Below are 21,077 nucleotides of genomic sequence, written 5' to 3'. Positions count from 1 at the left end.
CGGCACCGTTCTTAATGGTGCCTGTGATTCTGTGAAAACTCTGCAGGTGGGTGCAGTCCGGCCCGGCAGTTCTGACCTGACCTGCGGGACGGCACCGGCCTGCAGAGTTGTAGTGTGCCTTTCCGGAAACAGTGCTGGTTAGCTCACCAGCACCGTTGTTTCCGGACCGGCACTGTTGTAATGAGGTTAGTTTCATGTGCTCTATTAATTTGTATAGTTCAGAAGAAAAGTTTGTTTCTATTTGCTTTCTGCTGTTGTTAAGTCTTTGTTTGTTAGAGATAGAAAAACGTTCTGGAATTCAGAAGGCCATGTGCTTGAGTAAATATAAACTGACCAACTAAGTGATTTCTCAAGATGTGTACAGAAAAGATTATCTCGCTTTAAGGTGCAATTTCCATTTTTCAAAACAATTAGTTTATACCAAACAGTGGATCACAGAATTTAAAAGGCTTTCACCCCCAAGCGTTTATGCGAGTTGACCTAGTGACCGTGTAATAGCTAAACTAAATCCTTTGGTAGTTGCAGATGGAGAGTTGCTAAATATTTTTGAAGAATTATAGATGCTAGTGAATGGGCATTAGAGATGCCAACAATTGACCTAGCATGGATGTTATCTTTACATGTTTACGGTGGCTTCATTCAGTGATGAAGTGAGTCATTGAATATGAAGAATAGACATTCAATATATTTGCCACATATGATAGTTATTATATATGATTCAAATATTTCTGACTCAAGATGCTTATGCTGTCTATAGGCAGATTTTCTTGGCTCTATATGGCACATACATTCACATCAAATTAACTTTTACATTTGGATAATACTACATCACATTTAACACTTATACAATTACTATTGTTTTAAGCAGTTGGAGAACTTCACAAAAATATTACGGAATATATACAAGTATTAGTATTTATTTCAGATTTAATTGGGATTGTTCTTTAATAGTATGTGGGGTGGGTAGCTTATTTCTTTTGTGTTTCTCTCTTGTCTAAAGCCCTTTCTGAAGCATTTGTTTTTAGTATTTTTTTCAAAGATTGTTAGGGAGAATTCTCAGAAATGTGCCAATTCCCTCTACCTTAGAGACCCCAGCAACTTTGCTGGATTTTGAGGACGTTCTTTTTTTATTTACCTGGAGAGAGTGAGACCCTTTTTCCCACTCTCGTATTTTAATATGATTTATGAGCTTTGTGTTTCTTTTTGGTTTTGGAGCCTGACAATCTCCATAGGCATCATCTTTTACATTGCGTCACACAGCACCTTCAGTGCAGTGGCACAGGGAAGTCTTTCAGATTTCCCCAGGTTGAAATATCTTCTCTCGGATAAACTACTGTTTCCCAGAGCAGTAAAGTGAAAATGACTTTACTTATATTTGTAACTTTCTTGACCCAAACACACGATCTTACAATAGGGTGCTGGAGGGGTTACCTAGTATCCCCTTTTGTCTAGCTTCTCATGTAACATTTTTATGTTACCCTTTCCTCACGGAATGGCTGATGGCATTGGGTTTGTTTTAACTACTGTGGTGTGCATTTACCGCGGGCTGCTTTCGCAGCTGCAGTAAAGCACCCAAGGGTGCCATCTTTGTCAAAATGGCTCGGTCTTCTTTTTTCATCATTTCTTTGTGGAAAGGTCCTTCCTGAGATTTACTCTGCGTGCCAAACCAGGTTTGGTCCCTTTGTTAGTTTTGTCTTTGGCGGGATTCACGAGTGAAGCCTGCCTCTGGCTCCAGGGTGTCTGGGGTAGGCAGGAAGTGAGGAAGGTGCCCGAAACTCGCTGTGCTTAGCCTCCTAGGAGACCCAAATGCACTCTGTGATGATTGGCCGGCTGACTGTCCCGCAAGGACAGCCACCCTGCCGGGTCCCTGACAGCTTGGCTGGAATGAAAGGGAGAGAACTGAATAAAAGGTGAGTCTTTTGGCTTGGAATGCAGAGTCGACCACTGGGGGAAGGAACCGAAGAAGAACTTGAAGAGGAGGCCTGTTGCAACTCCTGGACCGTTGGTTTCCCCGGTGAAGCACTGCTGCTGTGCTGAAACGCCAAGTTTGCATCGACAGAGAAGCCCCTGCAAGGACGACTTCTTCCCTTGAGTTGGTGGGACCAATCAACTCCAAAGTAAGCCACCTGTACATCCTTCTCTGAATTTCCACAGAGTTGCTGCTGGAAACCATAGAGCCAGGGAGAGGAACACCAGTTTGTGTGCGTTGCTTTTACATTGGCCAAAAGCTCCAGGAAGATCCTCTGGACTTCCAGGAAGCATGACTGACCGAGCCTGGGCCCCCCTAAACAGAGTGCAGGACCCCAGAAGCAAGGAAAGTCCATCTCTACAGCCAGGAACCGCATTGCAGCTATTTGCAGTAGACGAAAGGAGCTGAAACACCGAACAGCCACTGAAAGTGAAGTTTGCCGGTTGCACGTTTTGACCGTCACAGTGCAGTGCAGGAGTCCCCAGACATCCTCCCTCTTGTCCCCACGACTGAGGCCCAGGAACAGGGAGATCTGCAGAGCTGCACAGGAACAGGAGTCATCTGCTGCATCTTTTCTTCATTTCAAAGATACTGTACAAAGTCCAAGAGAACTTACCTCTTGCTGTAGAGTTGCTTGCATGTTCTACTCCTCACAAGTCTAATCAGCTTGTGGCACTACCTTGATTCATCCTTTTTCTTCAAAGACTTCTAAAACATTGGGCGAAGACTTTTCTACTTACCTGCAAGGAAGTGCTTCAGCTCATATAGACTTCTGCCTATTGACTTTGGCTTAGCTTGTTTCACTGAATGACTCTTATTGGGAGACCTGAAAGTATTTGCCTGCTTGAGAAATATTTGTGATATCTTGTTTGCTCTAATAATCTTTTCCTTTGAACTGCTCTTAACAAATCTGAATGCCAACAGTAATACATTAATGTCAACAGCACCCTAGCTACTGAAGTCGCCTGTGGGTGTAGGTCTCTGCTGTATCAATTTACAAAATGGGGGAATCCCAATGGTACTACTTTAGTAGCTCTACCTTTTATCGAGTGAGTAAACTTTAGAGACAACTGAGGTAGTTAGCCAATTCCAACAACTTACAGTAAAGCACTAATTAGATCAATACTGTCATAATTACACATTCAGAAATTTATTAATAACAATAATTATACAAAAACACATTTAATTGGATAAAAAACGAAAGTACAATCACTATCGCTAGTAGTAATAAAGACTAAAAGACTGTCTAGAAACCTGACAATATAGTCGTGACATATGGGCCTAAATAGAGTTGGGTAACGTGCATCTACTTGTCGTTCGAAAAGTTGTTTGAGTGCTGTAGGGGTATTAGCCGTCTTACAGCAATCAAAACTCCGAATCTATGGGTATATTATTCTTCTATCTAGTTATTTCTTATCTAGAAAGGGGAACTTGACATGTTTCAGTTCTCATACAGTTATTATAGAACTTTCTTCAGGAGGTATGTCACTGTATTATCTAATAGTACAGTAAAGACAGAGACTGTTGCAAAAACAATAGTTAATATCAGTCGTTCTTGTTTGTAGTATAAAACTTCAGAATGTTCATGTTCCGACTCTATCTATTGGTATTAAAAAACAATGAAAGTAAGCTATAATTGCTTCAATAATTCATATAATCTTATTTTATATCAAACTGGACTCGGGAAAATAATTACCTAGTCCAATGATTTTGAGTGTATTGGAAGGGAACTTTTCCTGAATAAAGTAGGAGTTGGTCCTCTTTGTCTGCTATTGACTCTAAATTGAGTCGTATGCGACCTGCAATTTTAATTTGCATTGTTCAAATAGACTGCTATTTAGCTGTTGGAATTGGCTCTCCATTGTCTCTAAAGGTCTCTGCTTTATGCCATCCAAAAGGGGTATTTACTGATTCTGAACTTAAGAGAGTGTATAGTTTTGAAGTGTATTTGTATGGTGTTTTACAGTGCCCCCTTCTGAAGAAGGCTTATAGTAACTGACTGGTAAATTAATAATTGTTTTACCAAGCAACCCTGTGTGTAAGTGTTTGCTTGAATGCTTGTCACTGTGTAACTCATCTACAGCTCACATTGACCCCTCTTGAGATAAACCTGGCTACTCGTCCACACTACCAACCTGTGTAGTACAGACTTATACCAAAGGTTGGCTTTCTATTGCCAGGAGGTCAGGGTTGTTGTGCACCCCAAGGGTACTGCATACAATCTTGCCTAACAGATTAGCACATGAATGTTACAAACTTGCTTGGTCATTAGTAACATGATGTTATACTTATGTATATTTCTCACAATTGAATACATTTCTTCCCTGAGGAAGCGTGGACAGTGTGAAACGTGTGCTTGTAGGCTTGGTCTGAAGGTTATTCAACAAATATTAATTGTTAGTAAAACTGATCAATTGTTCTTTGTGAGATGTTTTCTGTGTACATTAGCATATAATGTATTCTCAATATAAATGTTGAGAAATCACTTAGTTGGTGAGCCATTATGTACTCAATACCAAACATCAACAGATGTTTTTATATTAGTCTACGTAATTGACCCTTAACATATTGACCGTCTGTTATGCAGTTTTAGCAGCTTTACCCTCCAAAAACATATATATATGCAAAGTTGTCCATCTAAATTGGGGTTTGTATCTACTCTTTACAGTACTGTCAATAAGGCTGAGCTTATCCTCATCGAAAAAAAAAACTCAGTAACCTTCCACAGTGCTACAATTCCTTCATCATTGATGGCAACACCATCGCAGTGACTAACAAAATAAAAACTATAGGGGTCTATATTGATTCCTCACTCATACTAAATAGAGAGGTCAATGCGGTTGTCTCCTTAGCCGTCTACACGGCTAAACTGAAAAGAGCCAGTCGCCCTTTTCTCTCCACGGAAAATACTATCACCTTGGCGAGGGCATTGATACTCTCTAGGATTGACTACTATAATTCTCTCTTTGCTGGAACCAGCATTAGAAACATAAAAAAATTACAAACAGTACAAAACAACGCCATAAGAGTAGCATTAAATATCCCAAATCACAATCACATCTCACCTACTAGAAGGAACAATCACAGGCTTCCTGTCCAAGACAAAATTAAAATTAAAATTTTTGAAGATGACGCACAAGTGTATTGCTAACAAGGCTCCTAAATACCTTAGCAACCACATTTGCAAAGTCAACACTAACAGACCAACCCGCTCTGCTTATACTAACCTGCTCTCCACCCCTAGTTATAGAAGACAGAAAGCAGGAGGCGCAAGTTTCCCGGTTATAGCTCCAAAATTGTGGAATGCCTTCCCACACCAACTGAGAAATGATACCTCATTCTGGTCATTCAGAAAACACCTTAAAACCCTGCTGACCTCATGCAATAGGTTCTTAGCCCATCAATGTAGTACAAATTATGACGAGGATCTGCAATAATATATAAATATGTAAAAACTGTGCAATTTCTGCTGTTGAATTCAAAGTAAATATACTGTTTAATGTTAATATGCAATGTATTGTATAAAGTATTGTGTAACTTGTAACGTAATGCCTGACTTCTCAGACTTCAAATCTGTAACCATATTCTTAAGCAGTAATCGGTGCCTAATTGCCTCTCAGCTTTGTGCGCTTTACAAATGAATAAATAAAATAAAATAAGCTGAAACTGCTGTCTTGGGAACTGAACCTAGCAGAGAGATCAGATGTGAGGAGGGACGCACAGCTTGTGGATGTTTGGTCATTTACCCGCCAGGGAACCACTCCGGCCGTGGCAATTCTGATGCACTACCTTCCCCTCCCTGCCCAAAGCACATCCCCCTGGGATCTAGTTGAGTCTCACTCTGTGCTTTCTGAACGGCCATCAGAAAAATTATTATTTTCGATCAATGCTACTACCCACAGGAACCTAATGGCTTTATTGCAGCCATAAACCAGCTCCTGATGTAATAAAACTGCCTAAACCAAGTGTTCCTTCAGCCATTTGATTTATGTGCAGTGCGCCCACCCTTGCATCTGTTCCTTGCACTTGACTGCTATTGAAAACAACATTTTGCAAAGCCAACAGTTTTGGCTACATGTAGAGTACCATTATGAGAGTTGCTAGAAAAAGCAGACCCTTCCTATACAGAAGCCAAAACTGTTGGCTTTGACAGTGCTGGTTTTCTAATGGATCTATTCCTCCCACAAATTCCTCATCTGTGAAATGCATCTTGGATGCCAAGGGGACTGTGACATTTTTCCAACAGCTGCTAATTGGTTCTATCAGATTACATCATGGCCTCTAGCCGCCATTTATGTAGGACATATGTGTGTAACTGAGATACTTTTTGGGGTGGGGGGGGGGTGAATAGTTCAGATTTTTGTTTTTAAAAGAAATGCTACCCCCACCTCCACCACCCCCTCCACATTGTACCTTTAAGCTCTGTAAGGAAGGAAACCAACAAATATCACCTTCCTACCCTCACCTCTCTTGTGTCTAGCACCCAGTACCATGACAGGAGGAATATGGGTTGTCGTTCCATGCACCCAAAGGCAGTGATGAATCATATTGTTGAGGTTTTCCTGGACAGGAGTAAAATGGTTCCAGAGAACATTTGGAAGAAATCTACTCATGAGAAGGCCTTGGCTCCCAAACTGGTTTCTCCCGAGGGCTCTTCCAGGTCGGAGGAGAAGAGTGAAAAGAAGAAAAGGCAGTGCCACCTTTTCTCCCGCAGTGAGATTGCTTCTTTTGGAGTGCACTCTTTATGAATGAGGAGGCCACAGAGGTCCCGAGAGTCAGTCTATTCCCCTACTCCCCCACCGCCCAACTGATTGAAGCAGGTTTAAAGCCTCCCTTCGTTACTTCTTCCTCAACTCCGGAGGAGTGGGATGCTTTCAGGGTGGCCATTATGAAGGTTTACAAGCAGTTACCTCCCAACCCCCTCATGCCCTGAATCAAACTTCTAAGCTTGCTGCTGCACCTAATGCCGCCACTGGCCCCACAATGTCTCGCCACTGCAAGCCAAAGGGCTTGGTCTCGGGTATGGCGACAAGAGCCGGCATGGCATCAGGAGTGCCAGTGGCTCGAGTGCAGCGTCCTTCCAACCTCACTCCAAACCCACCACATTAGTGCAGGCTGTACGAATTAAGCCAGCTTGTGACATGGAGATCTCATGCTTCTTACCTTCTGACAGACACACATCTATTTCATGCTTTCAAATGATTTTTGATGAAAGCTGAAGAAGGATTGAGTCAGTGCAATTTGCCTTGTAGTCTCTTTGTGGTTACAAGAAATGTGGCGCCTCCTCTGATGGCTCCTGAGGGTCAGATGGACCTTTCTCTTAATTACCTTATTGAAAGGTTACAGATGCCTGTGGTCGGGATACATCATCCGACGCTGAGTTTGGCACACCTGCCATCTGTACCCTTGGCCTCCATTTTGGTGCATTTTGAAATATTGCTAGGACTCTGGACTGCTTAGGTTTGTCTTCTTGATCTGTCGAAGGGAAGATGTGCACCTGACTGAAATATTGCTACCAAAAGTGCCTAAAGTTCCCCTGTTGCCTTTTGGTGTTGCCCCTCTAGAGCCATTGTCATTCTCAGACAGACTGACTTCATCCCCTCTCTAGCCAGAAAGATAGCATAGAAGAATTGTAGACACCCGAGACATTTGTTTCAAAGGGATTGGCTCCTCCGACGTATTCCACATCTATGACAGGTAATCACCAAAGCTGTGCTGCTTTGGAAAATTTTCTGCGTCAATGACGTAGATACGCTGTCCTCGAGGGCCTCCGTCGAGCCGACGTCACCGGAGGTTATATGTAGGACGCACAACGCCGTAGCCTCAGTTCCGTTTTTTTCGCAAACTTCGGAGTTCTCGGCGCACCTCGGTTCTTCTGAGTACTTCTATTGGTTCTTCGAACTTGTTTGTTTGTGAAGATATCATGTCTTCATCTTCTTCTAACCCGCAGCTGGGTTTCAAGAAGTGTCAGGACTGCGGTTCCAAGATGTCGTTGACGGACCCGCACGACGCCTGCCTCTGGTGCCTCGGTGAGGACCACGCCACGGATGATTGTGACGATTGCCAGTAGTTGACATCGAAGGCCTTGCAGGAGCGGAAGAAGCAGCTTTCTGTCGGTAGGGTGTCCAAGCCCCAAAAGTCGAAATCTGCGGGGCTTTCGACAGACGATTCGAGAAGCGACTCTCCACGTCGTCAGCGTAAGTCCAGGGGGGGTCTCGGTCCCGAAGTGGGTCCCGCCATTCCTCTGCCTCTTCGAGGCACTTGCAGAAGCGCCATCACCGGTCGCCGTCCTCGTCCGAGGACTCCGCCCGTCGGCAGGTTGCTTGTCCCAACAAGCATTCTTCTCCTGCGGAATGGGATGCATTTCGTACGGAGATGATGGCCATTTTCCAGTCGCAGGGTTCCGTTCCGTCCGTGCCTTCGAAATAAGCCGGCAGGGAACGTGCAAGAGGCACCGCTCGCACGCCTTCGGGCTTGGATGGTCGGCGCGATCATCGGGAGCCTTCGAGGTCCCCATCAGACAAGGTGGATCGCTCTAGCCATGCCGGCCTCAGGTCCCGGTCCTTGACGCCCTCAAGACCGGTAGATCCTGTGAGGTCTTCTAAGAAGACGTCAAAGCCATCAGCATCATGTCCGTCGAGGGACTCTCGAGTCTCCGCCTCCGAGGAAGTCATCGCCGCCATTGGCACTGATGCTGTCGAAGGACACGCTCGGGGCTCCGCCATCGAGGCCTGTGTCGAAGCCATCGGAGCAGCGCTCGACGTCCACGCCGAATCAGTCTACGCCTTTTGTGGAGGCTTTACCGGAGGTACTCTGTGTTTCGGTGGAAACTCCGAGGAAGGCCCTGAAGAAGTCAGTAAGGCCTGTATTTGAACTTTTTTCTGTGCCGTCTTCCAGGGATTTCTTCCAGCCTCTGGATTATATTTCTGAGGTGGAGGAAGGGTCTGAGGAAGGTTTGGTACCTGATGAGGTTCCCGACGACCTGTTATCTGGTCATAGCCAGTTGGAAGACCTGCGTCAGTCTTTGCACAATGCCAGTGGTCTTGATACCTCCCCGGAGGTTGAGTTTGGCAGGCTTGAGCTTGGTACGCATGCTGACTCTTCGTACAGGCGCCTCATGTCGAGGGTGACTGAGTACTTGGGGTGGTCTGCGCCACCAGTAGATTTTCTGCAGGATGACCTGACCGATATCTTGGACCAAGGTCCACCAACTGACCCGGTACTGCCATTCCATATGGCCTTGCAAAGAAGGGTGGCGGCGGCTTGGACTGCTCCGGAGAGTCTCCTGGCAGTGGGTAAGTCGTTGCCGGAAAAGTACCACCCAGCCAGTGGTGACCCGGCTACTTGTCCATGCACCCTACTCTGCAGAGTTTGGTGGTGCAGGTGGCTACAGCCCCAGCTAAACAGGCGTCGTACCCTACCATCCCTCCTGATAGGGACGGCAAACGTTTTGACGGTTGGATGAAGAAAGTCTTTTCTTCAGGGGGTATGGCTTTGAAAGCAGCCAACTCTGTGTGTGCGCCTTAGCACGTTTCACTCACACTCTGTGGAATTGTGTTTCATTAGTGGCTGAACATATTCCTGAAGGGGAGGAATGGGATGGCTTTCTTGCTCTTGTACAGGATGGCAAGGATGCCATGTGTGAATCCGTTCAGTCGGGTCTGGACGTGGCAGACTGTCTCAGCCGGTCCATGGCGGCAAGCACCGTGATGCACAGATTTGCGTGGTTGCGGAAGTCAGGGTTTGCTCCTGATGTACAAGCCCAACTTCTCAACATGCCCTTTGATGGTGAACATCTTTTTGGCAGCAAGGCTGACGAGAGCCTTGAGAGGCTGCAGTCCGCCAACCTCTGCCTTTTCGTCCTAGGGGACAGCAATGGAGGGGAGGTTCCTTTCGATACTACTCTACTTTTGGTAGATCGAAGGGAGCTGCAAGTCAAAGGGGATAACATAGGAGTACCAGAGGTGGAAAACAGGGTACTCGAGGTGCCAAGGCCGCTCGAGCAGTTGCCTCTTTGCCCTCAGGCACTGCCGCAGCCGCTTCAGCTCAGTCATGAGGCCATGTCCCATGGTTCGCCGGTTGGGGGAAGGCTGGCGCATCATCTTGTAGAATGGAGTGCCATTACTAAAGATGTGTGGGTTCTGGAGATCATAGCCCACGGCTACTGTCTTCCTTTCCGGCAGAGGCCTCACGACAATCCACCAGGGAATCTCCGTCTGGATCCGCTCCTTGCGCAGGAAATCAAATCCCTGCTGGAGAAAGGCACCATAGAGCTGGTGCTTGTAGCGGAGAGGAACAAGGGATGGCATTCCCCATATTTTTTGATCCGGAAGAAACACTGGGGATTGAGACCCATCATGGACTTGCATGGTTTGAGCAAGCTTCTCAGGAAGGACAAGTTCAAGATGGTTACTCTTTCTCAAGTCCTCCAGGCCCTTCAACTTCAGGACTGGTTGGTGTCTCTAGACCTTAAGGACGCTTACTTTCATGTGCCGATTCATCCCAAGCACAAGAAGTACCTGAGGTTTGCGGTTGGCGGCTCGCATTTTCAGTTTCGGGTCCTGCCGTTCGGATTGACCTCCGCCCGAGGGTCTTAACCAAGCTCATGGTGTTGGTGGCAGCGTATCTCAGGAAAGGGGGGATTCATGTCTACCTCTACCTGGACGATTGATTGATCAGGGCGTACTCTCCCGTGCAAGTCCTGGATCATCTGTCAGTCACCTGCCACTCCCTTCACAGGCTGGGCTTCTCCCTCAACTTAAAGAAGTCCCACTTGACACCTACCCAGCGGCTCCAGTACATCGGAGCAGTGCTCGACACGTCCCTGGGGCTGTGTTTCCCTCCCCAGGTGAGGGCTCATCACATTCTGCATATGGTGCACAAGTTTCAGCATGTCCAGAGTCTCCCGGCGTTTGAGTTCTTGAGGTTGCTCGGCCTCATGGCATCCTGCATTCTCCTGGTGCCAGAGGCCAGGTTGCGGATGAGATCTCTGCAATGGGCTCTCAAGGTCCACTCGTCGCAGTCCTCCGGCAGGATGTCGGACCCCATTCAGGTGCCGCCCTCGGTCACCCAGGATCTTCTGTGGTGGGCTGTCGAAGGCAATCTGATGAAGGGGGCTCCATTTTGGTTACCCTGGCCGGAGGGAACTATCGTGACGGACGCGTCCCTCACGGGATGGGGAGCTCATGCCGACGAGTTGACCATCAGCGTCGTTGGTCTCCCATCGGAGTCCAGACTCCATATCAATCTGTTGGAGCTGAGGGCCCTCAGGCTAGCCCTGAAGGCTTTTCTGCCGTCCGTGCGGGGGAAGAATGTCCTGATTCTGACGGACAACACAGTGGCCATGCACTACCTCAACAAAAAGGGGGGGGCAGGGTCTCTCCCTCTGTGCAGAGATGCGATGCAGCTCTGGTTCTGGGCCATCCAGCAGGAAATTTCGATCTCGGCAATTTCATCTGGCCGGCGACAAAAACGCACTGGCAGACGCTCTGAGCACCCAGAGCACGGTCTCTCACGAGTGGGGGCTGGCTCAGGAGATTTTCCTGGAGATCTTCGCCCCTTTGGGGGACCCCATAAGTGGATCTCTTCGCCACCAGTCCCAACCGGAAGTGCGAAAGATTCTGCTTGCAGGAATTTCCTCCAAGAGGAGCCTTAGGGGACGCGTTCGTAGTGGAGTGGTCCTTCCCGCTGCTGTACGTGTTTCCTCCAATTCCTGTCATTCCGCAAGTGCTGCAGAGGTTCGGTTCCCGAATGATCCTCATTGCTCCAGTAATGGGCCCAGAGAACGTGGTACCCGAACTTTCTCGACATGTCCATCTGCCCTCCACACCGTCTTCCCTACCGAAACGATCTGCTCTCACGGGAGGGAGGTCAGGTTCTCCATCCAGAGGTCAAGTCCCTCAACCTTCATGCTTGGCTTCTGAACGGTTGAGGTATAAGGATTGGGACGTCCCTGAAGACGTGATGGAGGTGTTGCTTTCAGCCAGAAGGCCTGCAACAAAGTCCCTGTACCGTTGCCGTTGGAGAAAGTTCTGCGACTGGTGCAGGGTTCAGAATGTGGATCCTTTTTCATGTGCCATTCCTGTGGTTCTGTCTTTTTTGCTTTCATTAGCCCACAAGGGCCTGCAAGTGGGTACCATTAAAGGTTACCTGGCGGCACTGTCCATATTTAAGCGCTCATCTGGTTCTTATTTTAAAATTCCTTAGATTTCTCAGTTTCTGAAAGGGCTCACTAATGTGTTCCCACCGTCACCTTCCCAGGTGCCCGGTAGGGATTTGAACCTAGTTCTAAAATTCCTAATGGGAGCCCCGTTTGAGCCTTTACATTCTTGTCCTTTTAGGCTGTTGACCTTGAAAACTGTATTTTTAGTTGCGGTCACTTCCGCTCGCAGAGTGAGTGAGTTGCAGGCACTTTCCGTTAAGCCATCCTTCACGGTGTTCCAGAAGGACAGGGTTGTCCTTAGGGTTCGTCCGTCTTTTCTTCCCAAAGTTGTGTCGGAATTTCATTTAAGCCAGAAGGTTATTCTTCTGGCGTTCTATCCTCCTCTGCATCCTGGTAAGGAAGAGGAGAGGCTCCATAGGTTGGATCCTAGGAGAGCTTTAAGTTTCTACAACTCGGGCATGTCCCAGGTCAGAGTGGACGATCAGCTCTTTATAGGATACGCTGGAAGGCGTTTAGGACAAGCTGTTACTAAGCAGACTTTGTTTAGATGTATTATCTTGACAATTTCTGAATGTTACTGCTTGACGGGTAAGGACCCTCCCGTAGGTTTACGGGCCCATTCTACCAGTAGTGTGGCTGCCTCTACTGCTCTGCAGATGGGTGTTCCCATTCGTAACATTTGTGAAGCAGCCACATGGGCCTCTGTCCATACTTTTGTAAAACACTATTCCCTGGATTCTATCCGTGGGCAAGATTTGGCCTTTGGCAAGGTGGTCCTTTATTCTGCAATTTAATTGGGCATTCTAAAATTCTAAATTCTTTCCCACCTCCATACGTTGTTACTGCTTTGATAGTCTTTCATAGATGTGGATTACGTCGGAGGAACCAATCCCTTCGAAGAACAAGTTACTTTCTTACCTGGTAACGTTCTTTCGATGGGATGTTCCAACAACGTATTCCACATCGTACCCTCCCAGCCTGCCCCGCTACAGAATTTCTTATGCGATTGCAGCTTACGTATGCGCAAGGCTTTCTGTGGTTATACTGGCACAAGATTGGTGCTATACGTTCTGGGAAAAAACTACAACTGAGGCTACGGGCGTCGTGCGTCCTACTTATAACATCCGGTGACGTCGGCTCGACAGAGACCCTCGAGGACAGCGCATCGACGTTGGACGCAGACGCCGAAAATGTTCTGAAGCAGCACAGCTGTGGTGATTACCTGTCATAGATGTGGAACACGTCATAGGAGCATCCCATCGAAAGAACATTGCCAGGTAAGAAAGTAACTTGTTCTTCTCAACTTAAACATGATGGCATGAAGACTGCAAAACATCTGCTCCAGTCAGGACTGAACCCTTCTGATTGTGCAGCCAGGTCAGTGGTCACAGGGCTCTACTTAGGCACCATAATTGGATGCACACAGGCAACATTACTTAACTTGTCCAAGCAAAACTGATGCATATGATCTTTGATTGGCTCAATCTTGGACTCGCACGGAGATAAGTCTAGAACATTTCAAAACCTCTGGGAAACTGCAGTAGAAGCTGTTATTGTCCTTATGTTTTCTCTTGGAGGGGACATGGTTATGGACAGGAGGGGGCAATAAGTTCTGAATATTGCTTCGATACTCACAAAGTAGGTTCATGCTGCAAACATATATTCATCTTAATAATACCAATAGAAGGGAATGTAAGGTTCATTTTGAAAGAACGTCATTCAGATCATTTCTAGAACTACTGCATCCCAGTCCTATACAGGCCATCCCCAGTCCATTGTCTCTTCTGAACCGGTCCTACTACAGGAAATATCTCAGCTGCTGCTGAAAGGAACATGGGAGCATCTACCATGCAGGAAATTGAAAAAAGCCTACTATTCCTACTCTTGTCCTGCATCCTAGGAGGACTGAGATCCCAGACCAATCCTGGACTTGATCTCTGAACATGCTTCTCCGAAATGACATATTAAAGATGGTGACCTTTCTCTAGACCTTCAAGCAATGGTGTGTCAAGATTGGCAAGGCAAGTCAAACATCGGAAATGCATTCCGTTTGTGGTGGGATGCATTTTTTACAAGTTAGTGCTGATCCCATTGGGGCCCAGCTTTAGCTCCTCGACTCTTAACAAAGGATGTGGAGGAGTTTGTAGCACATCTGCACAGAAGAAAGGTGCACATCTACCCTTACCTCAACTGCTCTCATCTGTGTGGTGTGTCAGAGGGAAGAGCAGTCGTGAACCTCAAATGCTTAACAGTGCCTTGTAAGAGTAAATCACCAAGTTTAGTACTGCCATATATTTGTTTTCTCTAGAATGCCATAGCTTCTCAGGCCAGGGTGAAAGTCAGATTACCAAATAGTGGGGTAATGTGGGTAGGAGAAGAGATAGCCTTAGCTGCTTTCATAAATGCAAGCCTTCTATTGCTTACTCAATAAAAATGGCTTCTCAGTGCCCTACACCCGTTCCCCCCAACGTTCTGACCTAGGTCACCCGATAATATTCTTGGATGTCTGGGCAACCAAATCCCCCCCCCCTTAGGTCAAAGTGAATCCCTTTTGTGAATTCTAGGCTTCCGATCTTTCCAAATATATGACAATATAGTTCTGTGCATGTCAATGGATGCTGTGCAAGGGTTTAATAGGGAGAGTCCAAAATACCTATAGATGTTGGAGAGATGGTTCCCTTTCACTTTTGCAATTCTGCCCAGTCAAGATATATATTGTTCCCTCCATTTGTATAGATCCTCCTTGATTTCATCAATAGGCTGGGGAAAGTTAGGTCGTTAAAGATGAGAGAAAGATGGTGATCGTTGAATCCCTGAATACTTCCGTTATTTTGGTATTTTGGTCCAGTTGAAAGGCAGCTATTTTACAGTTTTGTCTTCTGCCTTTGGTATAAGTCAGTGTTAAAACCACCAATTTGGAGAGATTTACTTTAAAACCGACCCCCCAAGCACAATTACCTCTAGTTCCCTTGTGACTGCTAGTAGAGAAAGTTCTGCATCTATTAATGAAAGCATGAAGTGATCAACAAATATGAATTTCAACGGATTGCAGCCTCCCACAGATTCCTCATCTGGATAGTTATTCCTCGAGCGCCGCTGATCTTAGAACATCTTGGCAGGGGGAGCAGTGTGTCTTGACGGAGCCTTCCTAGCTTAAGGAAGCTAAGATCTGCACCTACGTCCAGAGTGGAGATCGCCCCTCACAAGGATAAGGAGATAAAAAGACAAAACCTCACAAGATATCTCACTCCCGAGCGGATCCCTCCACTGATCTTCTTCCTCAAAAAGGAGAGCCACTGCTCCAGGGAATCCCCAGAGAAGGCATCTAGAGTACCTGTTCCAACCCAATCCTCCACCCCTGAGGAATGGGAAAACCTTTACCTAAAGATACTTGGCATTTTTGCCAATACTCTGGCGACTTTGGCCCCGATGGGACCCACTAAGTCTTCTCGAACCGACAGGGCTACGGCAAGGGATCCCTCATGCATGCCTATGGGCTCAGGACTGGACCCTAAGAGGGACAAGGTTCAACTACACTATTGGCTTCTGGGCAACATTCTAAGCACGGTCTCCGACCTTGATGCCGCTCGTCCACGTCAGGCACCAGAGCTCCTCTTGAATATGCTCCTCTCCCCTTGAAACCCTTCTTGTCAAAGATGTACGATATCTATGATGAAGATGGGAGATTGGGTGCTCTTTGGGTTCGAACCTGAAGTCTGGGGAGTATATAGACGTTCCTGGAGAGTTTTATGTGGAGGGAAAATATGTCCAGGCACTGCCCTCAGATCTCCAGGAGGCCAATACTCTGGACAACTCCCCTACGCACAATGTATGGCCAGGGATATATATATATTTATATGGAGGACTTAAATTTACAAATTCATGCAGCACCCCTTCTCTGTTCGAAGCATAGTTGATTTCCAAGACTGAGTTCCAAGAGAGGATACCACTACTAGGGTTTTCATTGAAAATCATTGCATTGATTTTATTTTTTTCCCAACAGTGTTATTGATTGAGGCAAAATGGGCATTATGCTAACATTCAAAGTCCTTATCAATTTGATATGGCTTCTTTTGTCAAGGGTATTTGTCCCTTCTCTCAAAGAGGGAGCCACCGCAGTTGAGGCTAGGAAGGTGAGCCTGCTCTGCTAGACCCTCTATGGGTCTGGGCCAGTGGGACCACACTGGAAGTGAGCCCCTAACCCCCACACCTCTTAGGGGACAAGAACTCTCGTTACCATGAGGAGCTCCTTAGATCAAGCACCATATCCACATATATGGGACTGTCCGCTATGAAGAATGTGTTCTCCTTACATTTGGCTGTAGGCAATGCTGAACAAACCAGCCATCAAAAGGAAAAGAAGATGTCTCTTTAAGCAGAGACATGAACTTAACTGGGATGAGTGGATTACGAGGAGAGAGGGTATATGGTGCGCAGGGGAAGCCCCCTGACGTAAGCGTGCCTAGGAGAGGTGGAGCAGAAGCTTTCACGGCTTTCGAAAAGGTGAAGAACACCAACTTGAAACGCCAGAGGGTGGATGAGTCCCAACAACAGGGAAGCCGTTGCCAGAAGGAGAAGAGGAGTCCTGTGCAAGGAGGTGGCATGACATGACCGTATCGTGATGGGCGAGACACACAGCTAATGACGCCAAGACCATCTTAACCGGGAGTGCCTGCAGCTCCCTACTGCCAGCGTATGTAGGCCGCAGCAGCCAGCAGCAAAGCTGAGAACGGAATGCCAGCAAAACCAAAGACCGAGAAGCCAGGCAACAAAGTCAATTACCCTGTCTTCGGCTGGGGCCTCTCTCTGGAACAGCCTCCCTGCCACTCTAAAACTTGAGGAGAACCATCTCCGGTTCTGGAAGCACCTCAAGACTGTCCTCTTTTCTTCTGCCTTCGCTCCCCCTCTCCGCTGCTGATCTGTTCTCTCGTGGGACTGTGCACCTGGCCACCCTCTGTCCTCCAGTCTCAGGTACCTGCTCACCCTGCCACCCTTCCGCACTGCCTCCGGGCCACCCCTTGCACTGGGGGTCTGTATCTGTACCCATGCAGCCCCCCCTTTCCTTCCTGCACTTTTCAGACCTACCCTGTCTGTTGCCTTAAACCTAGCACTTGACAATTGCTGCCTGCACTACCACTGTTTGTTGCCTTTATTATTTATTTATTTATTTATTATGCATCTGTTTCTCCGTTGCTTTGCACTTCTACCCCCTTCCATGCACTTTTCCCCTCCCCCTCTCCCATGCACTTGCGCGTTCTCATGTCGCTGGGCCTAGTAAGATCGTTGTTTTGTTCTCCCCTGTTCCCCTCCCCTCCCTTGCCTTGTCGCGCTCTGAAACACTTGTGTACGAGCGCGATAGAAATAAAATATCAATATCAATACCCGAGCGAGTGCCGATACCTGCAAGGTTCCCCTGCCTACAGGAAGGTACCAGGCAGAAGCGAGAGGCCACCGGGGCAACGTATGAGTGGAGAAACCCTTCCCCATCATAAGGTCAAGATGCAAACAATAAACCAGCCTAACTGGAGTTGTGAGAAGCCAATAAAGAACATGATGAATAACTCTGTATGGGAAGTAAAGCGAGCCTGGAAATGAATATCCGGGGAAAAAGGCAAAATGCCGTACGAGTACAGGGTGGAAGATTGCAGCCAACACTCAACACAAACGTGTAATAAGTGTTGTGAGATAAGACTGTCAAGTGAACAGTATAAGAGATGTGATCATCCAATACAGCGAATCCCCAGAAGGGGGAGACTAAAATTGGATAAAGTCATATCAAACCTAGGAAAGTTTGAATTTAAAGATTGTGAGACATACGACCAAAGACAAGAATGTGACAGTGTCTCAAGGAAAGCTGTCATAAGATTATCACTAAAGAGAGTACAAGGTCCAGGAATGTTTTGGAAGAGCTACAAGAGCTCATAAAGGGAAAATGAAGAGACCATCCAAGTAGATCATCTTAAGAAACATATGTTTGAAAGAGAGACATTTCTATAAAGAGAATACAAGGAGACAAGAAAAGACCAGGAATTGTTTATTTTTATAACACGCTTAATACCAGAGTTTGGTTTCTAAGCGTGGATGCGGGATTGAAACCTCTGTAGCTCTGCGTGGTCTTGCTTCCAAGACCAGCATGTTGCCCCTGTCCTATCCCCTGTTCATTCTTTCGGCCTACTTTCAGTTGCTCATGTTAGTGGTCCAAGGACATTTATTTTGGGTTTCCTGTTGACAGACAAGGACATTTAGTAGTCGTTTAGATAGGCATCCCTTTAGCGATAGGGAAAGATAGGCCTTTTGCTTAGAGTTTAAATAAAAGAACCCTTGACTTGTCCAACTCCTTCTTCCGACCCACCACAAGTATTAATAAGGCAAATAATTTCAAATGTTTTAATGTGCTGCACAGTTTGGGAAATTAGACTTAAAGAAGGCAAAATGTAACATCTGAATAACAGTGAATGACAAAACAGATCCATGTTTTCATGTCTGATGTCCCTTACCCCAGGATCTCTAACACATTGATACTTTTAAAAAAGCAGCTCATTCTTTAAGAACCTGTCCACAGCCTACAGACATAACCAATTGAATTATTTAAGGTGATCAGTCATATCCCATTTTTATGTAAGCATCATTACTGCAAAATGTACAGATTTGTGCCACAATATTTTCATTTTCCTTACAAAAATTGTTTAATTCATTCTCTGTATCCTGCTGAGGAATTAATTTGATTTCCGAATGCAACGTTGTACAATTTTCCCAGGGTCATTATTCATATTTGCATGCTGAATGGGCATTCAATGTATATTCATCCCCTTGATATATTTAACTCTTAAAGTTAAGCAGAATAATTGCATGTTCTCTGCCACCAAAGACCTTAGACTTTCTGAGCGTAGAAAAGTGTTTCTTACCGGCCAAGTCGCCAACATTTCAGTCCTGCTCTTGTTTAATTCCCCAATCTTTGCACAGTAATGTGTAAGTACAGATCAAACAGCATGTTAAATGTTAATCTCCCAAATGATGTGTTGCATTGTCATGGGTTAGTAGTCGCTTGGCTCAAGTTTATTGCTCCTTCACTGTCCTTGATGGTGGGGCAATAAGATCCCCAAATTCAAACTAACCTGTTGGACCAAGCGAATGAAGAACCTTTGGTAGATTGCTCGGAGCAGCATTACTTCTTACATTGTACGTTGTTATGGAAACTACTTTCACTTGGAGGATTGTCTCCTTTTTCTTTTGCAGTGTTTTTGTGTAATTTGAATAAATATTCGGTTCATATTCGTTAACAGAACATGTAATAGCTACAAAAATAGGACATGGGATACAACACGAACTGTAGGTTTTCTTTTTTTTTTCTTTCATTTTTTTAGGAACTTCTGAACCAGCTTCGGGCAGTTTTCGATCAAATCATTGAGTTTCAAAATGCACAGGATTCAATGTATAGAGCTGCTTTGGAAGAGCTACAACTCCGGTTGCAATTTGAAGAGAGGAAGAAACAGCGAGAAACAGAGGTATGTCTAGAAACAATTGAGATTTTTTGGCGAGTCTTACTATTGTTTAATAAGAATTCTTGATATAGTAGGTATACCGCTATGCAAACATGTTATGTCCATAGTTTGTACTGAAAGAACAAGGCTGCATTCTCTGTGGACCAGTGCAATGGCAGTAAGAACATCTCTCAAAATATCTTACAAAGTATATTATTTTAATACTAAACCGTGATGTTCTATTTTGGTGTCCAGGAAATCAACAGACATGAAATAAAGTTAACATTAAAACATATAATACTGCAAACCCTTGTTTGCTTTAATTCAGAAACCCAATTTGATGATTACCTAATTCTTTTTCCATTCAAAATGCAATCATGAAAAGGACACATTTAAATGTATCCCTGCATCGTACTTCCTAAACAGAACAGTATGGCTTGTCATTGGATTATGCCCTGCACATTTCCTTTCCAACATACACTTATACCAACAAATCTTTCAACAAAACATTGACAAACCCAACAACTTTCACTCTTGACAAACGTGTAGTAAGTTGACTTGCAGCTGAAAAAAAGAACACTAACTTGGTTCATAGCAGTTCAGATGGACAAAAATGCATGCTAGTAACTGGAAATGGTTTCTACTTGATCGATTTGCAGATGGATGGTGTTAAGATTATTTCTAGAATATGGCTTGGTGGAATGATTTTAGGAGGCCGCCCTAGTTATAGTGAACGGGAAACTCTAAGAGGTTAACTAAAACCCATTCAAGGTTAATGTGGAGAACAGCCAAGGCTATTCTCCGAGTGTGAGTGGGTTTAGGGGCAACAATGAGTCCACACAGTTAAGCACACAATCATTGAATGTAGACTGGAATGTATAAAAATACACCTATTTATTGTAGGCCTTAAACACACACTAAAGAAAATAAAACCAGCAGGTGATCTAATCGTGCAAGAGGTGAGTAAAGTGATACACTAAAGATGGAACCAAGTCACAAGGGATTTTCCCTAACTTCAGCAGTCCAAAACCTAGGAAGAATGGGGCCTTGTGTCCAAAAGTCACAGGAGCCACAATGCTTCTCCCCAGAACGTATCTGTGGCAGTAAGTTACTTGTGTTGGTGATTGTTCAAAAGAAGAGGTGGAACAAAGTTACTAGGCAAGTAAAATGTGTTCTTATCTTTCTTATGATGCTTCCCAAGTTTGATGACCAAAAGGCAGTGGAACGGAATGGCCGAATACAAAGCAACTGTTTAAATGCTTTGCGTTTACTTACCCCCAACACGCCCCCCCCCCCCCCCCCACCGCTGGCTCCGAATTTTTGGAGCTGACTTGCTTGGTCGATTGGGGGTCACTGGAGGTTGGCTGTCCCACCGTTAGTTCTGGTGGCAGGTTTCCAGGAGTTGCAGGTGCAAGGATTCTTCCAGTTGGGTCCAGGAGCAGAGTGCAACTCTTGGTGTTGGAGA

At 45.7% G+C, this 21,077-nt stretch overlaps 1 protein-coding gene across 2 annotated transcripts in view; it reads left to right on the top strand.

The window, feature by feature from the left end:
* TUBGCP3 (tubulin gamma complex component 3) overlaps positions 1–21,077 on the top strand; it is a 1,162,672-nt gene that overhangs the window by 1,080,124 nt on the left and 61,471 nt on the right. For both annotated transcript variants that reach the window (XM_069636982.1, XM_069636981.1), the window contains exon 20: positions 19,496–19,636. In XM_069636982.1, the coding sequence (XP_069493083.1) occupies positions 19,496–19,636 (141 nt within the window). The remainder of the gene's footprint in view (positions 1–19,495; positions 19,637–21,077) is intronic.

This window comes from Ambystoma mexicanum, chromosome 7p (genome assembly GCF_040938575.1).
Source record: "Ambystoma mexicanum isolate Mex_15411 chromosome 7p, UKY_AmexF1_1, whole genome shotgun sequence".
Classification (NCBI taxonomy): Eukaryota; Metazoa; Chordata; class Amphibia; order Caudata; family Ambystomatidae; genus Ambystoma; species Ambystoma mexicanum.
This window is presented reverse-complemented; position numbering and strand designations above follow the sequence as displayed.